The sequence below is a fragment of the Agelaius phoeniceus genome, chromosome Z (assembly GCF_051311805.1).
Source record: "Agelaius phoeniceus isolate bAgePho1 chromosome Z, bAgePho1.hap1, whole genome shotgun sequence".
Lineage (NCBI taxonomy): Eukaryota > Metazoa > Chordata > Aves > Passeriformes > Icteridae > Agelaius > Agelaius phoeniceus.
This window is the reverse complement of record NC_135303.1, coordinates 79,771,231-79,794,435: the sequence shown is the minus strand read 5'-3', so window position 1 is coordinate 79,794,435 and position 23,205 is coordinate 79,771,231. Positions and strand designations below refer to the sequence as shown.

At 43.7% G+C, this 23,205-nt stretch overlaps 2 protein-coding genes across 6 annotated transcripts in view; one reads left to right on the top strand and one right to left on the bottom strand.

The window, feature by feature from the left end:
• NIM1K (NIM1 serine/threonine protein kinase) overlaps nt 1-11,459 on the top strand; it is a 29,229-nt gene extending 17,770 nt beyond the window's left edge. For 2 of the 3 annotated variants that reach the window (XM_077172222.1, XM_077172221.1), the window contains exons 2-4: nt 4-1,183; nt 6,963-7,231; nt 9,183-11,459. In XM_077172222.1, the coding sequence (XP_077028337.1) occupies nt 892-1,183; nt 6,963-7,231; nt 9,183-9,932 (1,311 nt within the window). In that variant the 5' untranslated portion in view covers nt 4-891 and the 3' untranslated portion in view covers nt 9,933-11,459. The remainder of the gene's footprint in view (nt 1-3; nt 1,184-6,962; nt 7,232-9,182) is intronic. The other variant, XM_077172223.1, reaches the window with a different exon arrangement.
• Nucleotides 11,460-11,560: 101 nt separating this feature from the next.
• Nucleotides 11,561-22,999, bottom strand: HMGCS1 (3-hydroxy-3-methylglutaryl-CoA synthase 1). Of its 3 annotated transcripts, none has more exons than XM_054652455.2 (10): nt 22,847-22,999; nt 17,941-18,398; nt 17,459-17,584; nt 16,780-16,944; nt 15,910-16,078; nt 15,621-15,791; nt 14,735-14,841; nt 14,224-14,349; nt 13,788-13,951; nt 11,561-13,367 (listed from the first exon to the last, which is right to left on the bottom strand). In XM_054652455.2, the coding sequence occupies exons 2-10, from the start codon at nt 18,386-18,388 to the stop codon at nt 13,275-13,277; spliced, it is 1,569 nt and encodes a 522-aa protein (XP_054508430.1). In that variant the 5' UTR covers nt 18,389-18,398; nt 22,847-22,999; the 3' UTR covers nt 11,561-13,274. The 3 variants fall into 3 exon arrangements, with proteins under 3 accessions (XP_054508430.1, XP_054508429.1, XP_054508431.1); XM_054652454.2 differs by lacking the exon at nt 22,847-22,999 and adding an exon at nt 19,578-19,639; XM_054652456.2 differs by lacking the exon at nt 22,847-22,999 and adding an exon at nt 19,392-19,519.
• Between the last annotated feature and the right edge of the window lie 206 nt (nt 23,000-23,205).

The following is a 23,205-nucleotide window of genomic DNA, read 5'->3' as shown; positions in this document are numbered from 1 at the left end:
CAGGAACACCACGCGTCTGGCAAAATTTTGAGAAGGCTCAAGGCGTTAAAGAAAGCTCATCTAAATAAAGGAGGGTTAACGTGACATTGCAGTTACTTAATCCTGTATTGTCCTGCCATGTGACTGCAGGGATACTGAGGCGCAGCATTTCTTTTGCCTGGTGCACAGATTATGCTTTTCCTGTCATCTTCCAGAATCAGTTGCTTTGTTGAACACACCATGGGAAAGAAACAGAGGGGCAACGTACTTTTTACAGCAAGGCTTCCACACACAGTGACATTTTCAAGGTACAGTGACAAGCTCACAGGCTGAAGAATGAATCAAAGGCAATCCCTACAGTCAGCTTTTGGACTTTTACCAGAATCAAGAAGAATGACGCTCTTAAGGTCAGCTATTCAAAATTAGCTAGAAGTATCTGGATTTATTCGGAGCAGTTAATCAGCTTTCTGTTTGACCTTTATCTATCAAGTTAGTTCTCAAAGGATCAAGCTGAAATCTGAATATTTGTGTCAAATATTTTGCATGTGTCAAATGTACTGCATAGACAGTGAGCACCTTGCCACTTTCTTGCACAAAGTTTGCAGTTTTAATTGCAAAGCCTCTTTTACCTTGCAGCTGAAGATCCCCACACACTAACTCTGTTAGTGAGGAATGGATGTTTTAGCTCTGATTTTGAACAGGACATGCAATATGTAGATGTGCCAGATTTGTTTTTGAACGAATTTCCAAACTAATCTTTGGACTTTCTGTAAGCTGCTATTTTTTTTTTTTTCTTTTGCTGCATTTGCCACAGTGTCCATTATGTGCAGAGCTTGCATATTCATACAGAATTACTTCATTTAAACTTCTCAGGACATCTTGTTAAATGGGGAAGTGATCACCCTATAGACTATGACAACAGGATATGTGAATGAAGGAAGTCTTGGAAAATACCGCTGTTCCAGGTGGCATCACGAGGACAGCAGAGACGATGATGGGCGCCCAGAGTGCCACGAAGGAGATGAAGAGGGCAAACAGCACAGGCTGACCCCATTTGAGAAACTGATGCAGGATATGTCTCATAATGAAAAGGTGGTGAAAGAATTAACACTGGGAAAGAGAATTGCCTTCTATCGAGTCAGAGGAGAAATAGGAAGTGGGAATTTCTCACAAGTGAAGCTTGGAATTCATTCCCTTACCAAAGGTAGGCACCATTGCATGCTGAGTGACCTATATAAATGGCTTCCTATGGAAGAAAGAGGCTGTATGAACCTTAAATACACATATAGAGTTTGTGTGTCTGTGTCTGTGTGTGTATGTGTGTGTATTTTTAACATTTTTGAGTTAATCTATAGACAGGGTCACACATAAATCCTCAGGGTTGGATTCTGCTTTAAAGAAACTTAGAAACGTTTTCTCTACATGGCAGTTATTACAGGTGGAGTTCGTTGCTGCACTTCATGGAGTTTACACATCCTGTGGCTCAGACACTCCACACTTTGAAGTGTGGTATTGGGCCTCCCCTCCTGTAACCTTCCCTGTCCATCCACCCTCTTCCCTGCCCCATTTCCTGGCCCGCAGGGATACAGGTGATGAATGCCCAGGATAGCAGGTTAGGTATGCTCCTGCCTGCAGCCAGAGGCAGCAAGGCTTCCTTTGTTTCATCACAAATTTTACTAGTATGGACAAAATATTTTATTTGGCCAGGGTAATTTTGGTGAGAAATGCTATGCCCACTTAACTGACTCATTTGCTGATGGCTCTTGACTGTAAAAAGCTAGGATGGGATCTATAGGTGTTGGAGGAATGGGTGCAGGGGAACAAGCTCTGGTATCACCAAACTGGTGTTTGTGTTGAATTGTCAGCTAGTTTTATTGTTTTAATTATACAAAGCACCCTATCTACTGCTTCTAGGAAGGACTGGAAGGGCTAGGTAACTGCAGTGGACACTTCAGTCATAGGTATAACTAAGAACTTGTCATCAGCTGTCCTGTTTTGTCTTCTGCTTTGTCTGACAATAATAGAAATTGTTGTTTTCTGTCAGGGTGACTAGTTTTCTCTGTATCTTTGTACACTACTATCTTGTTTTTCTTCTAAGAGTCTTTGCTTTTCAGTTTGATTGACTCTCCTTCCCTTCATCGTCTGACAGGTGAGAGAACGAGATATGCCCCAAAACTGTGTTATCTATTGTGATTTTCTTTCAGCCCAGATCTGAGAGGGGTGAAAGGTCACAATTATCCCTCGGGAGCAGTGGTTGTTACACTGGGAATCTAAGTGGAGAACCAATGGTACTTAATTTTTCACATCTAAGCCTGCCAACACCCAAGGGTTGCTTTAACTGGGTTTTGAGTTTTTGGTTACTCTTGTTTCAGAAAAGCATCTCTTTTCTACTTGGTTCACAAATTGTTTCCTCTTCTGTGATATTTCTTTTTCTTCCCAAGGTAACTGTTTTGTGCTTACTGTGAAAAAATGCTGCTCCTGTATTGGGAACATAAGGAATGCTAATGAAAGGCAGTTAGAAATTTGATCTGGGTTAACCCTTTGCTGAACTTACCTAGGAACAGGTTCCTTTAGTATCTAAACAGAGCTGATTGAAAAATTTTGAACTTCAGTGAACACAGTAAGCTAAATACCAAAACCAAAACTGTACTTTTTCTTTTTCTGAAGAGGTTATTTTTCAACAGAAATCTCTCAAATTATTTTTCTTTTGTTTGTTTATAAGTTTTTTGGTTAAAAGGGAGTTGATTTATTGATGTTAAGTTTGTAACTCTCATGAGGAAGGAAAAATGAAAGATAAATATTTTCTGACTCATTCTGCTTGTGAGTTTACCTGTGCCAATAAAATACATGGACATGGAGAGAAAAACAGGAATGTGCTCATAGGCATTCATGTATACACACTCACCACCACCAAAGATCATTGTTTTTTATGGTAGATACACATTGTTGTATTGGCAATGAAATTATGTTCCTGCACAGTGTTAATGAGTGCAAGTCTTTTTTTTTGTTTTTTTTTTTCATCTGATTATATAAATCAAAGGCTTCATCATTAACGCTGGTCTGGTCTCTGTGGAAGAGGGTGGTGTATGTGTCAGAGGGCTGTTCAGCTCTTCAGTTACTGCCAGTTTTAATATGGTCTCTCTCCTGTATCATCCTGTATCAAAAGAGGAAACAGTTTCGGTTTTTTACAAAGATGAGCCTTTGTGAAAATTACATATCTATGTTTTTCTCTTGCCCTTGTGATCTGTTGTAGCAGGACACGTGATTTCTAGAGAGAGAGAGAGAGAGGAAAAAACTTCAGGATCATACTGGATGTGAGCCTTGTTTCCCTCACAAGGGCTGTCTTCGTTGTTTAGAAAACACAGAAAATCTTTAGTGCTATGATGTGGATGCCATGTCCCATGGCTTGGACAGGTGCACTCTTCACTGGAAGAAAAGCTGGCTGGCTAGCTGGAAACAGGGAGTGGTGCTGAATGGAGTTATATCCATCTGGAGCTAGTCACCAGCAGAGTTCCACAAGGCTCAGTGTTGGGGACAGCCCTGATTAATGTCACTCAGTTTGCAAGTGGCAGCACATTAGGTGGGAGTGTTGATCTGCTGGAGGGCAGGAATCCCTGCAGGGGGATCTGGACAGGCTGGATCATGGCTGATGCCAATGGAGTGAGGTTCAACAAGGCCAAGTGCTGGGTCCTGAGTGCTGCCCTTGGGTCACAACAGCCCCAGGCAGTGCCACAGGGTGGGGCAGAGTGGCTGGGAAGGACCTGGGGGTGCTGGTGAGAGCAGCTGAACATGAGGCAGGCTGTGCCCAGGTGGCCAAGAAGGCCAATGGCATCCTGGCCTGGATCAGCAATGCTGTGGCCAGCAGGGCCAGGGCAGGGATTGTCCCCCTGTGCTGGGCACTGCTGAGGCTGCATCTCAAATCTTGTGTTTTATTTGTTTTGGACTCTTCTTTACAAGAGAGACTTTGAGGTGTTGGTGAGTCCAGAGAAGGTGAACAGAACTGGGGTAGGATCTCTGGAACACTGGTACTGTGAGGAGCAGCTGAGGGAGCTGGGGATGTTTATCCTGGAGAAAAGGAGGCTCAGGGGAGACCTTATCACTCTCCACAACTGCCTGACAGGAGGCTGTGCCCAGGTGGGGGTTGGCCTCTTCTCTACCAGGTAGCAAGGGACAGAGTAAGAGGAAATGGCCTCAAATTGCACCAGGAGAGGTGTCACTCACCTGCAAACTGAGTGACATTAATCAGGGCTGTCCCCAATACTGAGCCCTGTGGAACTCTGCTGGTGATAGCCCCAGATGGATATAACTCCATGCAGCACCACTCCCTGTTCCCAGCTATTCCAATTGTACCTTGTTGAACCAGGAAAGGCTGATGTTTAGGTTGGACGTTAGGAAAAAATTCTATACCATAGGGGTGGTCAGGCCTTGGAATGGATCCTTGTAGATACTTAAAAGATGTGTAGATGTGCCATTTAGGGACAATGTTTAGTGATGGGCCTGACAGGTTGGACTTCATGATCTTAGAGATCTTTTCTGATTTATGTTTCTGTGTACGTTGTGTTATTCAGGGGCTTTGCCCACTATATTAACCTGAATTTTGGCAGAGATTTTCTCCAGAAATTCATGGCATTTTCTTGCTAAGGACTGTTAAATTCCTAAGCCCTGTATAACTTTTATTTTACATGCCTTCCATCTGACAAAGGAAGTGTGAGAGCACAGCTGAATGGAAGTAATTGCATACAAAATTTATAGCTAGTAAGAAATCTGTCTAATGTGACACAAATTGCAAAAGCAGGAATATCCAGGCACCCAGTTTGCCTTTTTTTTTTTAAGAAATTTTAACTTGGTTTTGTTTGTATATTTTTTCCTTCTGACATGACATCATACACCATTTCCTCCTGAAAAAGTTGGTATTTCCCAACTTTTTCCTAGTTTCTATTACTAAGATTTCACTTAGCACTTTTCAAACCTCATATACTGCATATAGTCAATCAAAATCTCTTCCGACTCTTTTTGTAATTATTTTGGTAAATAAGCTGCCTGCTAAAAATGTCCTGTTCAGCACAGCTGCTAAGCAACAATAATAGAGGATTTGTAAACCAAGCATTCTTTGGAAGCAGAAAGGAAGAGTTTAGAAAAGAAAAGGAAGGTGTCAGGTTTCTTTGCATGGAATGCATTTGCAACTGAAACGATGTAGATTTTAAGGAGTTTGTCCTGATTGATGGTGGTGTTGGAGTAGGATCAAGCTCTTCCATTCAAAATCTTTTTTTCCTCTCCTCTTTCCTTTTAAAATGTAGCAGGAAAACTTACCAGGAGGAAAAGTAGAGCAAAAGGACAGGGGGAAAAATTAACTTAGAAGATTTTATTTTAAAAGCCCTAATGTCCCCACCTTGCATGGTTAAGACTGTAAGTGTTGTAAGCATTTAGTTGTGCAAATATCACCTACTGCAAGCTGATGCTCTTTCCTCTGGGTTTGGGAGATCAATGTGCTATGAGGGTCCTTCACTCGGTCAGCAGTCACTGTCAGTAGCTGCGTTTCCTCCTGGTTCACCCAGCTCCACCCCACACAGGAGGTACCTGCTTCCCTGAGGGGCTCTCCCTCAGCTCCCAGAGAAGTAGTGTGACCAGGATAACTGCCCTGTACTCAGCAGAGACTCCTAAAAATAGGCACATCAAGGGATAATTCAGCACCTTCCACCACAAGAATCACATGTGCTTCAAGCATCTGCTGCACTTCAGTAGGGAGATCTATTGATATATATATCACACTAAAAAATGTAAATATACCAAATATGGAGTTTTCTTGATCTGTACAGACACATGCATAAGTATCCTTAACATTCCTTTATATATGTTGAAATATTAAACTTGAGTTAAAACTTGATAATATTCAGTAAAAACTTGAATGGTTTTATACCTGAACATGTGTATGAATGTAATAGCCTTCTCTCTCTTTTCTTACAGCAACAAGTGAACAATACATTTTTTTCCTAATTTATTCCCATTTACTAGAAACCAAGGGGAAGTTTTTTTCTGAAAGATTTATCAGAAGTGATTAATTATTAAGAAATGTGTGATTGTTTGACTGAGATAGTCTTGAGGGGAAAAAAAGCCAAAACTGAACAACCAAGAATCCCTTCTTCCTAGGAAAAAATAGTTGTTTTTATTGCTGTGATCCATTTTAATTTTGCTGTCCAGACAAGTTATACAAAGCCACCGTAAACCTGTTTTAACCAGACTAATCCTTCAAATACTGGCTGTGTTCAGAAGAGTAAAGACAAAAGCTGTAACCTACAAACTAAAACAGGAACATAAGGGCAACTGTGATTCACCTATTCATACTGCTCTGAGCTACCCTGATGCAGCTGCAGATATGTATAAGTGTTTTGTGGCCTTTGGCTTCTCTGTGTAGGCTTCCAGAGACATGTAGTACTTAAAAGCAGCTTTGCATAACCAGAACAGTATGTGCCAGCTAGATTTGCTGTCTTACAGGATCCCTGCGACTTACTTGACTTCACTGCTCAGAGTAAAATAGCCAAAGCCTCTAAATTCCCCACAAATTTGTCTGCCTGGTTGGAAACAAAGCACACAAATTTCACACCTCCATTAGTCTCCAAGTACCTGGCTCATCTGAGGAGCTCTGAAAAAGCACAGACTCTCTACCAGCAGTGAACACCAAAAGCAGATGCTGTACCTTCAGACACATATAAGCCTGGCACAGCAAAGCACACCGAGGCACCAGGATCAGCCCTTGAAATACTCTACCAGCCTTCAGTTACCTCAGCACTGAGTAGGATGCTGTAGACAGAAAGGGCAGGGGTTGTGTGAAAGATCACAGGGCTTAGTAAGTCCTTGCAGCTTAGTTTATACTGATGAGATGAAATTTTATTGCACTTCTACAACCAAGCATCATTGTATGTAAATGGTATTACCGTTTTGTACCTGTTGCATTAACAACAGGGAAAAAATGTTTTTCTTCTCAGAGAAAGTTGCAATTAAGATTTTGGACAAGACAAAGCTAGACCGGAAGACTCAACGTTTGCTGTCTCGTGAGATATCCAGCATGGAAAAGCTGCACCACCCAAATATCATCAGGTTGTATGAAGTGGTGGAGACACTCTCAAAACTGCACCTGGTGATGGAGTATGCAGGAGGTGGGGAGCTCTTCACTAAAATCAGTACAGAAGGAAAGCTGCTGGAAACAGAGTGTAAAATAATCTTCTCCCAGATTGTGTCTGCTGTGAAGCACATGGTAAGTTGCTCTTACACAGGCATGCTGCCTCTCACTACTCTGAGCTCATTTTGTGGATATTTCTTTTGAATTTCAACAGCCGATTTACTGTTACCCAAAATTTCGGGCCCACATTATTAAAAAGCAAAACAGCTAGCAGCTATAGAAGAGCTTTTAAAGGTATCTGAGAGTTTTCACATCCACCTCAAGTTACTGCCTCTCTGTTGACAGCTTTTGGGAGGAGACTGGGAACACCTGATGGGTGGACTCACCCTTCTAGCACCAGTGTTCTGTTTGCTTTAATGTGCTGCGGGCATCAGTGAACAAAGCTTCGTTTCTTCCCTCCCTGTTTCAAAACATAGGATCAGTCGCTTTTCTGCTTCCAGAGAGGCTGGTTAGGCATTGCAAACATCCGGGTTGCTCATTAATGAATGTACGAATCTGTCACTTAAAGACAGTCAATTCCTGCTCCTCACTTCGATGCAAGTCTGTGAGGTTAACGCCCAACAAGTCACTTCTTGCCTGGTCTTCAATATATACATTTAAGATGATGCTGTTTGTGTAGAACTGAAAGCATCTTGTCAAGGCAGAAAAGGAGCAATTTAGTACTTCGGTACATCTCTAAATCTTGCAGAGTAATTACAGCTACTTCAAAAAAAAAAAAAAAAAAAAAAACGGAGAACTGTTCTACAAGTCTGAGAAGCAGCATTCGTTAAAATTGGTTCAGGGTGCCCTCCGGTGGCTCCTGTCCTCCTTGCCACATAACAGCTTCTGGCGAAGTCAGAAGCAAGGGTGATCCTAGGTCAGACGTCTGGAGATTGCATCGCACGCTACTCCTGGCTTACATAAACAGCATGCATTTCTTATTTATTTTGACGAAATGATTGTATGTGCTTTAAGTGGTGGATTAGCTTCAACGTTTAATCCATAGGACAGGCACCCTGCAGCTATAGGAATTCAATTTGCATTTCAAAATTACACCACATTTATTTCTTAGAATTAAACATAGACTATCAAGCTGGCCAACCTCTTCATTTGTACACAGAAACTTCTGCACATTTCACTTTTGCTAAGCCATCACATCCAGGCTACATAAATCCTTTCTCTTTGCTGCCAGTCCACAAGGACAGAGGATCCCTTGCTGTTACTGATGAAAGTTGAAATAGGATGCCAAAGGGTTTCTTTATTGCCTCCAGATACTGTATGATGTTACTCCAAAGGATAAGGCAGAGAGTGCTCATCCATTCCTTCTAGTTATTCCAAAGATGAAGCTTAACTCTTACTTAATCAAAGCAGGTATGTCATCACTAAGCAGAGCAAATTCATTTTGAGTCCTTAGCTACTACTGGCATTTCCAATGGGAAAAAGGTAGAAATTACAGTGTATGTATTAGAGATTTCTAAAACTAGAACACCACTAAACTTGGCTGTCCAGGAGCATGAAGTACTCTGAAGCCCAACTCTGTGGTGCTTTTCTCCTACCACCACCAGTTCCTCATAGGACATTAGATCACAGAATGTAATGATGACAGATTTCTTATTTTATCTGTGACAATGTTCAATCAGTGAACTAAATATTTAAATCTGTAAGTTGCATGTCGTAACTGCAAAAACAAGTGCTGTGAACCCCAAAAAATACTGATTTTGCACATGAATCTGTCTAGTCTTGTAGGATTAGTCACGCTGCCCTCACACATTTGCTTCATAAAAATAGTTGCTATTAGTTAACACGTTGAGAGTGCTGTGTTTAAAAATCCCAGCATCCTTCTCCTCCCTCTACTCAATTGGTTTTCTATCCTTGGAAAATTAAGTTAAATTTGAGTAATAATTTTAATTTAAATAATTAAAATACCAGTTTCAGAATTTGCCCAAGATAACTCCCTTTCTCCTTCAGGCTAATAAATGAATTAGAGGTAGCCATTGAGAACTTTCCTGGGAACAAAACAATACCAACTTTTCCTCTTCTTCCACAGCATGACAACAATATAATTCACCGAGACCTGAAAGCAGAAAATGTCTTCTACGCCAGTAACACCTGTGTTAAGGTGGGAGACTTTGGATTCAGCACAATAAGTAAAAGAGATGAAACTTTAAAAACTTTCTGTGGCTCTCCTCCTTATGCTGCTCCTGAACTCTTCCGAGATGAAAACTATATTGGCATCTATGTAGACATCTGGGCACTGGGAATCCTCTTATACTTCATGATGACAGGCAGCATGCCATTCCGGGCAGATACAGTAGGCAAACTGAAAAAGTGCATTCTTGAAGGGACATACACTTTGCCTCCCTGCCTCTCAGAAAATTGCCAGAAACTGATAAAAGGAGTCCTTCAGCCAGTACCAACCAAGAGATACTCTGTCAAACTGATTATGAACAGTGAATGGATGCAAGGAATACAGTTCCCCAAACCTTTACAGACATTTAAACTGGATCCGAAATATTTATCAGACGCCAGTACACTAAAAGAAGAAGAAATTGAAGTGAAAAATATTCTGGAAGACCTTGGAATCACAGAACAGCACATTCAGAACAACCAGGGAAGAGATGCGCGCAGCTCCATAACGGGGGTCTACAGAATCGTGTTGCACAGAGTACAGAAGAAAAGGGCACTTGAATCTGTTCCTATCATGTCCCAGCCAGATCCAAAAGAAGACAACTCAAGGAACGGAATCACTCCTTACAGTGGCTTTAAGCACACATCCAAGCTGTGTTCTATTTTATAAAATTGCACTGCAGGCTTTATGCTCAGCACATTTGACAAAGGGGATTATTCACTTATCCTTAAGTTTTAGTGTTCTTTTGTAATTTTTGAATAAACCAAAAATGCCTCATTTTCTTTGCATTTCTCAATTGACAGTGAAGCACTCAAAAACAGAGCTCTTGTGCATTTGTTTGACCCTTTCTCCATATACTTGGTATTGCCAGTGCAAGAACCCAGTGACTGAAAAGAATATGAGTGGAGGGGATCTTTTAATAAACACCATGCTACTGCACTTAACCCACTTGGGAGATTCTCTGCACAGGCATCTAACTGCTAACTTCTGAAAGCCGTACCTAAGCTCAACACAACTTCACCACTGCAAACTGGGACAGTTGCAGAAACTAAATTTAAGTAGAGACCAGACTAATCTAATCGATTGCAAATTCTTTTGAACTTCCTCATCAAATTTAACAAGTTTATTTTTAAAAAGCATTTTATTTTCTTTCAAGAAACATCAAAGCTGTTGTCGGCTGCAGTTCCCAACTTGTCACGATTCCAGAAGACAAATCAGGATTCAGTACTTTAACCCTGTATGTGTGGGTGCCTGACTGGTTGGGCTACCATCAGTTACCCTTCTGACACCTTCCACTGCTTGCATGATTCTGCCACTCTGGAACTGCTTGGACTCCACCTGCATTCCAATAAAGAAAGATTTAAGCATACTCCAAAACCCACGTAGTTTTAAGTTCTCTCCTTAGCCCTAGTTACCAGTAGCTGAATGCAAGCAGCAGCAAGATCTGCTTATATTCACTGAGCATTACAGGCTTGTCCTCACTCCTGCCATCCTGCTTTGGCAGCCAAAGCTTGCACAAAGCTGATTGTGACACTTGATCACTGCAAGTTAAAAGCTGCACAGTCTGACAACTCCAGTTGTTCTGAGCATCACCAAAATGCAGATGCTCTGATTTTCAGCTTTAGTCATTTATTCTATGGTTAGTTCTTCAACAGCATCAACTCCAGTGCAGAGGACAAGTGTGGCAGCTGTTCTCTGAACAGGGACAGCTGACATGCCTAAGCTAAGAGGCAGAACCTCTGAGTTTAGCTACGGAAAGATACCCAACACAAGGTGTACACAGGTACAGCTGGTGCTGTCACATTTAAAGGCAGGATGCCTTATCTGTTATGACACTGATGCGACACCAATTTCACTTTAGAGGGAATAATTCATATAAATGAACAGTGGAATGAATCTGAAAGGCCACGCATGGGAAATGACTCAGTGAGGCCCAGGTGTGTACAAAGCAAGAACCAAGCCTCCTTCACAGAATTTAGAATTTGAGGGTAAATAATATCAATTTGAATTAATTACTGATTTATAAAATTTCATAAAATGAGTATTAATTCCTCCACTATAAACAGGTTCTATATAAAAGCATTTTAGATTATCTTGAAACATGGCCCTGATAAGATTGTTTTACACCAGCCTATGCAATTCTTTTTTCCACTTCTGTAATGGAATTACTAAGAAGAAAGACGCAAAATGTCCACACGGGTTGTGACCCCACAACTCTGGGCTTTTACCAGAGCCAGGTTCTTCTTTCCTGTTAAAGAAATCCCTCCTAAAAAACCAACAAGTCAGCACTACTCCAACAGGTTTCAAATATCTCAAACTTTATTTTAATAAAGGATCAGCCTCACAGACCTGTGAGGCCTGTGCCAGTAGCTCACTTCTTGGCTTGTCCACTGCCAGCAATGGACTTTGTTCCATGACAGTTTGTATTACAGGTGTCAAGGTTAAGTTTCATGAGGGCAACCTAAACCAAAATACTTGCAAACACTATCATCATGCATTGCTCCATCATTTTCAGCAGAACAAACAGATTAGTATTCATCAATCCATAATAAACAACTATTTTACCAAGGCTTGACTGTACAAATACAGCAAGTTATCAAATTCTAGTGAGTGACAGGTAATACAAACACTTCATTACACACACACAAAAAAATGTAATTAACAGAAATAATTTTTTGCTACTTTATATTAGATAATGTAGCTTTGTAGAATTAGCAAAGAAATAAATTCAATGAAACTTCATTCTGTACATCAGCTCAACTTAAATATATATATACATATATATGTATGTATATATATATATATTTTACAAGCTTAAAAGGCTCATATCATAGTTCATTTCCAATCTGGGCTTTAAAAATCTACCAGAATGGACTCCCCATAACCACTGTAAATCTATCTACTGCTTGCAAAATGGATAGCTTTAGCTTGCACGCTGGGGAAGGGGGGAAAGAAACAAAGGACTCCACTCCTACAGTATTACCAATAGTGAGAAGGACCTCAAAGTAAAAAGCCAGATTCAAAGCTACAAAGAGTTTTTTGGAAATGTATTATATAAAAGACAACTAATAGGCTAGAGTTCCAGACAAAGTGATAAACATCACTCTCTCCTTTGTTTGCCAATTAAAACAGCGCTACAATAGCTCTAAATTTTATTTTAAAATTTTGCTGTCTTGGATATTCTACTAAACCATCTATTATGGTGTCAAATCAATTATCCCCTTTCTTTAGAATAAAAAATTTACTACCTCCCTTCTTCTTCATCTTTCCTCCCAGTCTCCTGTGACTTAAAATGCAGGTATAAATCACATAAGATGTTAGGAGGAATTACATAGTAACTAACACAGTGAATCACAGAGTTTCTTCTAAGAAAACCACTTGTCAGCCTAGCCGTTCTTGATCCAGTCACTTTGACAGGGAAGAGAGGCTCTATTCCAGCAATGGATGTTCTTGATTCTGTGCCTGTCCCAAAGCAATGGGGTGATGGGAGGCAGACTAGGAGATGAAAGGGAAGGTGATAAAGTGAAAGAGAATTGCAGTATTCAGAAGATTGACTGCTTATTGTCAAGGCACTGAGAACCCTAACATTAAAAGCTTGGACAATTTTGCACACAGTTGAGTACTAGTAGAAGTTAACAGTGTAGGTTTCAAGTCATTTTACATGGAAGAGCAGGCAGAAGATTCCTTTTTTTTTTCCTTTCTGTGTACGAAGACTTTGTAATAGACTACAGCTACTTCTCAGCAATTAAAAAAGTTCAGACATGTTAAGGAATCCCCACAGCACCTGGCAAGTCCTTCTATCTCCAATATACTCCTGATGTAAGTGTTCTGAAAATACTATAAAATCAGCACACCATATTATGATGATTTTTTTCAAGGAGCCTAAAGAGTTTTGTCATGCTCCAATTAAGTACTAGTGTACACTGAAACTTCAGTGCTACTGCAATCCTTTTTCTCTCTCTCTCACCCTGCCCTCACACCTCGTTTCTTTCCCCACCTCACAGAGGTATCTTAATGCTCCCCATTGGAAATGGCGACAGTAACGCCTTCAGATTCTGTTGTTGCAGGGATTCTTGGCACTTTCTTAGCAGGGCTTGGGATGTGCTAAGAAGAAGGGAAAAAAAATATTAAATACAGTTTTCTAGTTCACAGACATTCATACTTCATGGCTAGTCCAACTCTCAAACAACATTCATGCTACAATGGACAGCTTGGCCTTAAGTCAATCAAATTGGTCATGCTTCATGCAAACAGATCGTGTGAGAAGAGCCAGTTTGTTCCTCTTTCATTCTTGTGCAGTTCTTTTTTATGATGAAATGTACTTTTGTTCTTTTTATGATGAAATGTACTTTTTAAAATCGCAGTTTCAACTTTTTACTTCTGGCTTGTATGTTACATGTGTTAACAAAGTATTCAATGTAACTCATAAAACCACTTCCTCTTAACATACATGCACATGCTAAGACAAACATGTAAATGGTTCCACCATTTACATCAAACTTTAAAAGAGTGCTGAGTGTTCACCTCATGAACAATGCCTGGATGGACAACTCCAACTCTTGCTTCCAGAGGTCTATCACTCATGAGCGGGCGCCGGGCGTAAGTTCTCCTGTGTTTTTCATCCACACGCACAAGGTACCATGTTCCTTCAAAGAGATCCTCGACTGAACACTGCGGAATATAATTGGCTGTAAGAAAGGGAGGAACACATTGTTAGTTGTTTCCTGGTAAGAGTTTTACCCAACACAGGCCTTGGCAGACTGGATGCACTGAGACAGAAAAAAACAAGCCACCATTTTTTACTTCAGACATGTTGGGTGAAATGAACACAAGCTACTTAGAGGCAGAAAGGGTTGGACATTTCCTTCATTCTACACCCTAATCATTTAAAGTCTGTCAGATTAAGTGATAAGCAATTTGCTCAAGGGCTAGGAATGATTGATATTTATTAGGTTCTTACCCAAATGATGTGTTTCCTGTCTGAGCTTCATGTTTTCAGCAAAGACATCAGGTGCAATACATTTTCTTGAGTCAAGTCTTGTTTTGAGATCAGAAAGGCTGGCAGTTATTTTGTCCAGTGCAGAACCTGCAATATAGAACCATCCAGGTAGGGTAGAGTCAGTACTGAGAACTGCATACTAGTATGTGAATATTTCAAGCCCTTTCAAAGTACTTTGCATTATAGAATCTAAAGTATTAGTCATTTAAAATACTCCCAATTACCAACTCAAAACATTAGTCATTTAAAATACTCCCAATTACCAACTCAAAACATTTAACAGAGTTTGAAGACTATTATTTATTTGTTCAAGGAGACACTTAAACACTCCCTGGAGCTGGACATTCCCAGTGTGGCACTGCTGTCATTAAGGCACTGCCCTGCAGGTTTCCTTATGCCAGTGGGTTGTGCAACAAGGCAGCAAGAACGAGCTGAGCAAGGGAGGCAGATGGCATCACCTCCAGTCACTCACCAGGAGTGGCATCCTGTGTGACCCTGATGGAGTACAGGGTAGCAGCAAAACCAGAGCCATATGAGAACACGCTGATTCTCTGTCCCGCAAGCTGCTCTGGGGAGTACCTGCAAATCATAACACAGCTTTTTAAAGTCAGAACTAAGACAAAGTTCCAGTTTTAAATAACTAGAAACTGCATCTAGCTTTGGAAAAGCAACCAGCTTTTTATTATAGTGTCTATAATACACATTTAGCATACTATGTACATAAATACTGACTTTTAAAAACACAAATTCAAATACTGCTGTTATCTGCTGAGTTTGAAAGCTGCCTAGAGCAAAACATGCCTGAGAAATGCTCAGAATATAATGAAGGCAGACATATATCATTCTTAAGCAAACTAAGGCCAAAAAAATTAACACATCTTGGAAGAGAATGTCAGAATAAATAAAAATAAAGAAAACACAGGAAGAGTGGTTTAATGTAAACTTAATATGATTTTGTAAAAGGCTGTATTTGAAAAAAAATAATTAAATAGTAATTTAATTTGGCTTTTCTTATTATAGTAAGAGAAGACATTCAGATTTTTTTTCCACTTCAGGAGTGTTTCTAGGGGAAGGAAGAGGGGGGAAGTTGGGGCTGAGAACAGATGCTACCTTACAAATAAGATCCTGCTTTGCAAGGCCATAAGCAGCTGTTTTGCATCAGCTTCTGACATGGACATTTTCAATCTGCACATCACTTGAACTGAATGTGTGTGCAGAATTGTGTTTTAACTTTAGTTTTTCTGCTTAAGGCAATCTTGTAGGGAAAAATTTGCTATATTACGCTTTTACAAGAAACTTTCTGAAAAAAGCCTTTTATGACCTTATTCATAAACAACTTTTCCCAATGTTATGCTTACTGGGCTAGAAGAGAGGCAAGGCAACCGTAGACTGAAGGGGTATACATATTTCCATTCTGATTGGATACAAGTAATGAAGCTTTGGTTTTCTGATTGAAGAGCTCTGTACTAGCTTTCATAAAAGCTTTTTCCACATCTCTGTCAAAGTATGTATCTTCAAGTTTTATATCCCTATTCAAAAGAGGAAAAAAAAAAAGTTCAGAAACAGTTAATAAAATAGCAGAAAGTAAAAACACACTTTGGATGTGTAACAGATTATGTGAAGAAGGTAGACAGCAGCCATTCTCACCTGAAAGCTTCCAGACCACTGAAAACACCATTTGCTGTTTCTGGATTCTGGTCACTGAGAAAATCATTCAGCAAGAGTCTAGCCACAGATTTCTGTACCAGTTTACAGTATGGAGAGTGGAAGATCATGAATCCAAAGTCATTCAAGGTGAAACGTCTGTCTGTCCCCTCTGGAAGTGGCAGAAGGGTTATGTTACAACCTCTGTTTAGTACTCACTTCAATTATGGAAATAAAGCAGGGAGCTGGCAGGACACCAGTCATCATAACATGCTGGCATAGAAGAGACACAAACATACGAGTAACACTAACCACTCCTGTCAAGTGCACTTAACACACTGTACTGCTTCTGTTTAAAATTTCTTTTTTTACCACCTTTTGCACCAGCTAACAATGTTTTCTCTTTCTCTAGAACAAAAAGCTATGTTTAACAGAATCTTGGTATTCCTACCCAGCATTTTGACGTAATAATCTACTTAATTTGCCTCTCTTCACACTTATGTCTCTTAATATAATTAAAGCAATTACTAAACATATTGTGTTAAAAGAAAAAAATCAGTATAATTACAGAACATTTAAATATTAACCTAAGTTTCTTAAAAGTCTGGATGGAGATGGGTAATAGTATGCTTTTAACCAAGGCATTATATCTTACACCAACAAATGCCTGTAGAGACTACTACAGACTGTCAGGAAATTAGCCATGCCAGAACAGAAATAAATAATTTCTTACAGGAGAAATATTTCAATCACTTCAGAACATACAAACATGAAGAGACTCAGACTAGCTTTTAGATCACACACTAGACTGCCTGTGTGCTACACACTCAAGCATCTGCCAATGCTGCAGTAGCACCGGGAGAGGCTACGCACCCTTTTGCCACTGGGCGTGGATTTTGTTGCGATAGACGGTGTAGCAGCGGTCCAGAGCACTGAGGTAGCACTGTATGGAGAGTTTGCCATCCACCACTGGATATTCAGACACCATGTCTGGTTTATAGAAGTCATACGCGTGCTGCATGTGGGTTCCACGCAATCCTGGTGGGCAGAAATGGACAGAAGTTGAAAATTAATTTATTCAGCTGCTTTGAGTCAATTGGGATGTGTCAGTTGGCACATGTGGGAAAAGAAGCAGTTTTGGCCCTGTTCAGCAGATTTTCATAGCACTTCTGGCCTTTTAAGATAAGGTTTCACACAGTCCTCAATGGCCTGTAAAGCAGAGTAGGACTGAGCATGACAAACACATGCAATAAAGGATTGTCATATTGCCCTGGAAGTAGAATGTTGTTTTGTTCAGCTCTAGTATTACTCTATCAATTTTACTGGAGAATCCTCAAGGAAATAAACAAATAGGAGCACCTCTAATTGTTCCCCTCTGTGTCCTGTAACTGGACTCGGCTGAGTTAGCCCAGACAAGAAGAGATAAAGAGCAATTTCTGACATTAGTGGGAGTTGATCTGCTGCTTCAGCAAGGCACAAAAACCAGGGAAGAGGCTCCAGGGCAGATGCAGTAATCTGACCTGAGCAGTGTATGTTCTCCCATGGGACTAACCTCTCTCAAAAATCAGCGGTGCATTTGGGCCCACCAGCATTGCAACGGCACCAGCTCCCCCAGTGGGCCTGGCATTTCCCGAGGCATACACAGCGATGTCTCCAGCCACCACAAGGGCGTAGCGACCTGGGAAAAACACACAGGGAAAACGATGAGAAGGCACATCTTAACATCCATCAGCAATTTTTAGACTCTAGTTATTGAGGAGATGACACCAAGATTAAAGGGCTCTTCAATTTTGATTTTTCTCCCACATTTCAATTGGCAATCACCTGAATTTACAGAAGACCTTTACATTAGTAGCTATGTCATTATTCATGCTGTAACTGAAGTGGCAAATATCCAGAGCATTTAAGAAAAAGACTTTAGAAGAGAAAAACAGTTTACCCTCTGAATTTTATATGGTTAAACATGACCCTGTCATTGTGGGGCAGACTGATGTAAGGATGATGTAACTTTTCAAGAAAATACCCATGACTTACCGTCCCAGGAACTGGACTCAATCCAATTAATAGCATTAAAAAGAGCAGCAGTGCCTCCATAGCATGCATTGGTGGTGTCGATTCCTTCTACATCTGTGTTACCAGACTCTTCAAAAAGCTGCATCAGGACGGTCTTCACAGATTTTGATTTGTCAATTATGGTCTCCGTTCCAACTTCTAATCTCCCAATGCAATCATAGGAAAGGTTGTTCCTCTCCATGAGCTTCTGGACCACAGTCAAGCAGAGGGAATTGATATCCTCCCGGTCAGAGCAGAACCCCATCCTTGCCTGGCCCAGCCCAATGGTGTACTTCCCAGCATCCACGCCATCGTACTTCTCCAGCTCTGTCTGGTCAACATACTGAGAGGGAAAATATATTTCCAGTGCCACAATTCCCACATCTTTGGGCCAACAGGATTCAGCATTCACGGGAAGAGACCCAGGCATCGTGGCAGATCTTTAAGAAAATAAAAGAAAACCACAAAATCATGTGATTTACTCAGGTATACTTAGAGGAGCCTACTTTTAGTTCCTGTAATTGTAAGGAAAAAGTTGTGTTGCATGTTTTCTATAATGTAATTTGCAAAAGGCAACCCTTTGCCTCTGGTGAAGCTTTGGTATGAGTATATTAAGTGAAAATACAGATTTCAGCTCAGGAGACGAACAGATGTAGGTAAAACCCTGTCTTTCTGAAGCAAAAACACACACTTACCAAGTGTTAAGTGTTTGAGAAATTAATGTTCAATATCTTACTTCTGCTTATATGCAAAGTCTCAATTTTGCATATAACCAAGCTAGAAAGATTGGATATTTTTATTAGCATTGCTAGTTGAAAACCCTTACTAGAGAATAACCATCTTAAGACAGGCCAGGACTCTTCAAAATAGTATTTATTTTTAAACAAAGCGACATAGGTCATTTTGTTTTGTTTACACTTGCAACAAGGCAGAAATATTTCTGTGTGGGTTGGTTTTTTTTTTTTGGTTTTTGTTTTCAGCGGGGGTGTTGGTGTTTTTTCTGTTTTTTTCTATTTGTTGCATACTCTATTCTGGCATTCCAGAACACTGGAACTCCTAGTACCATGCCTGGAGAAGTATTTCATGGGCTGAGATGAACAGCGTTCTCCCTGATAGGCCGAGTTTCCTTATTCTAACCCCACAACTCTCCTGTCACCACACTTGGGGATTTACTATCCCAAGGACACATTACACCCCATTACTTCAACCCTCCCTCAATTACACAGGCCGGCACCATCCTCCTCAGCTTACATCCCGACAGGGCACCGTCCCTTCCGTGCCCAGCTCCAAGCTTCCAGAAGCCAGGACCAGCTGCATAGAGGGCCAAAGAACGGCCCTACAGCGCACTGCGCGGTTTTAAGCAAAATAACCAATTTCGCCTTGCTGTGTCCCCTTCTGCCGCCCCCACCACCTCAAGGTTATCCATAACCCACCCTGGAGCCGGGCAGGAGCCGCGGGAATGTGCGCACAGGGGCTCGCAGCGCGCCTCAGCCGCAGGCGGAGCCCAGCGCCTCGCCGTGCCCCAGCTGCCCCTCACGCCGACCCGCCGTGCCCCAGCTGCCGCCCTCTCTGCCTCTCCCGCCGTGCCCGCGCTGCCCCTCACGGCGCCCGCCTCTTACACGCTGCGGAATCCCATGGCCGCCTCCTGCCGCGGGCAGGGCGCATGCGCGCCGCGGACAGTGCGCGTGCGCAGCAGTCGCCACGCCCGCCCAGCGCCGGCACCGGACCGGGAGCGCGGCGGGACACAGGGCAGGGAGAGCGCCGGGATGGGGCAGGGAGAGCGCCGGGACGGGGCAGGGACAGCGCCGGGATAGGGCAGGGACAGCGCCGGGACAGGGCGGGACAGCGCCGGGATAGGGCAGGGACAGCGCCGGGACGGGGCGCTTGGCTCGGCCGGCGGGCACGGGCGACAGCTCCCACAGGAAATAAAACCGAATTCGCCAGCATCCAAACCCCCGCTGCAGAGAGGCTTCCTGTGTGGTCTTGGCTGTGTTTGTTTTGTTGTTTTGGACAAGCCCTCGGCACCTCGCTTCTGTTTTCAAAGTGGAGCGGTGCCGTGCCGCCTTATCTTGCTTTAAACTAGACAGATTAAAAACCCCCAAACAACGCACAAACTGAGCAAACCCGTAATTATTCCTGCCTCCTGGGAGCTGTCGGGCAGGATTTTGGATTTGTTCTGGTACAGCAGAGGGCTGATGCTGTTAGCGGAGGGAGGGTGCTGGTCCGGGAGTGCCCCGGAGCTGCGGGGAATGTCCCTGCCCAGCACCGCGAACAAGTCACACACACGGCATGGGGACACGCAGCAGCGCTGGGGTCCAAAACCTGGCCCCAAGAGCTGTGTGCTATCCCAAATCTGCACAGGCACTGCAGGAAGACGCTTTCTGGCTCCCATATAAGTGTAGACACACTGCCCCACAGACAGATCCTAAGGTACCAGCTGGGAAAAGGGCTTTGGGGTCCAGCTCCCTTTCTGGCACAAAACACCTCATTTTATCAAAGAGGAAATTCCAGCTCATCAATGTCTGGCAGCCACACCGAGGGTGAGCCATGTACCCAGAGCAGAGCTCACTGCTGCTCCATGGGCCAGAAAGCTTAAATTTGGAGGCTGCAGAGAATCTCAAAAGGCCTAACTTTATTTAAGATTCATTGAATCTTAAATCATTGAATAACTTGGGTTGGAAGGGACCTTAGAGATCATCTTATTCCCACCCTCCTGCCATGGGCTGGCACACCTTCCACTAGACCAGGCTGCTCAATGTATCCAGCCTGGCTTTAAAATCCTTGCAGGGATGGGGCTTTCACAGCTCCTCTGAGCAGCCTGTGCCAGTGCCTCACTACCTTCACCCTAAAGAATTTCCTCCCCATATCTCATCTAAACGTAGTCTCAGTTTGAAACCATTCCCCCCTATCTAGTCACTACACATTCCTGCAAGAAGCCCCTCTCCCTCTAATTTTTAATAAGCTCATTGTAAGTACCGAAAGGGTGCAGCGAGGTCTCCCTGAAGCCTGCATGGAGCATGTAATGACTTGACAAATAATGGGTGAAGAAGAGCAGCTTTTAACCAGGCAGTGAATTGTTGGGAAAATCAATATGCCAAAAGGAATTACATTATTGATGAGAGCTGATGAAAACAAGTGTTTTCTGTGCTTGCTCCTTGCAGAACTTTGAGATGCCAAAACTAGCATTCATGTGATATTACTTGCTGCAGTTCTCTCATCAGAAAACTTTGTGTAGAACACGACTGAAGGGAGGGTGTTTCTTTTGTGTTCCCAGGCTCACCAAACACCAAGCTCGCCAGTCACACCCAGCAGGGCGGCAGTCTGGGCTGCCAGGCTGTGCTGCCGAGAGCAGCACTGCTCTGTAAGCACACTCTAACCACTGAAGGAAATGGGACATATGACATCTCGAGTCAGTCAGTCATTACAGAAAAAAAAAAAATTGTTTACTCAGTATAAAACAGACAGTCTTTTGTCTTCCTGGTCAAACAGCAAACAACATCCTATCATTGAGTTTTTACTGAAAATGAAAACTTTCTCAGAAGTATCATTTGTTTTAAAATAACAAGAACCCCAAATGCTTTGGTTTATGGAAATGAGAAACACACTTTGCTTCATGTCTCCTTATGATTCTGCTGGGAATGAACGTGAAGCATAAGCCAAGCCACTTCTTTCTGCCTGTGCTACCAGAAACATGTTTGCTTGTAACAAGTGGTAGCGTTACTGCCTTTCTTAGGAATTTGAGCATATTATGTCAATAATCTGACTGTGTTATTTCCTGCCTAAGTTTTTAATTCTAACGGAACACTTTACTCAAAGGTAGAAAATAAGCTCCGGCCTTGTTTGCTACAAGCGATGCCTTTGGCTCCGGAGGACCGGTGGGAGGGGCAGTGCCCCGTGGCGGCCCCGGCTGCGACATCACCGTCTCGTCCCGCAGGGGCCCGCCGGTGACACTGGCGCGCACGACACCCGTGCCGCCACCAGAGGCCGCCGGACCGCGGCCACCTCCCCGCGGGACGCTCGGCTGCGGGCGCCGGGATGGGCATCCCGAGGGATGCTCGCTCACCGCCGTGCGCCGGGATACAGGCAAACCGCGCAGAGCCGCGGGGACGGAACTCGGGCGGAGTCGGGCGGCCCCACCCGCGCGGATGGCGGCACACCCGAGCACGGGGCTCCGTCACAACACGGGTGGGCGCCGGGATGCCCACACCCTGCGGCAAACGCCGTCAGGAAAGAAGGCGGCGGCATCCCCCAGGGCAGCACCCGGCTGCCTTTGCCTGGGCACGCTCGGTCCGCCTTTCCCGGCTTGGGAGGGCGACGCTGTCGCGACATTGAGAGGTGGATAAGGGACACACGGAAGGCTCCTCGGTTGCCTCCGAGACGGGGGTAGAGCCCGGCGGAGCCCCGCAGCAGCCGCTCACCGCAGCTCACACAGCCGGGGGCCTCCCCCGCGGGCAGGGCAGGAGGCAGTGACCGGGACCCCCATTGCGGGATGCGGTTCCTGCGGGACGCACCTGGTCACCTGGGCAGTGAGCATCGCCCGCTGCGCCGCCCGACGGCCCGTGATGTTCCGAACAGCGGCTGGCGCGGGATACGAGGTGACACCTAAGTTAGGACACCCTGACACACGTTTTTGGGGTGTTTTTTCATCCTTTTTTTTTTTTTCTCTTTCTTTTCATTTTTAATTTTTTTTTAATTCCCCTCAACCCCCGGGGCCGCTCTACGGACGTTCCTCCGAAGGCGCTGCATCCACAGGAAGCCGCTCCCAGCTATGCCGACCCTGCGTGCGGCTCCCCCTCCCAGCCCCGCCGCCCCTCGCGTGCTTCCCCCACGCGGCTCCGCAGCCCTTCGCCCCCGGCCCGAGTGCCTCCGCGGCCCGAGCCGCGCTCACCCGTCGGAGGTGATGGCTCCCGGTGTCGTTCCCGATGTAGCTCCCGTTGTCGCTCCCGGTGTTGCTCCACACGCACTCAAGACAGCACCAGCCTCCGGCGGGCGTGCGGCCCCTTTAAGCAGCTGCACCGCCCGCCACCCGGCGCGCGGCCTGAGCGGCAGCGCTGTTCACCAATCACAGCCGCAGCCGCCCCAGGTCCCGCCCCCCGCCCGGCGAGCGGCGGGCAGAGCGGGCGGGGGGAATGGCGTGAGAAAGTGACGCGGCGTGGGCAGAGGGCGGTGCGCCAATGGGGACGCGGCAGGGGCGGCGGGCGCCCAATGGGAGCCCTGCGCCGTGCGGAGACAGCCAATGGGAGCGCG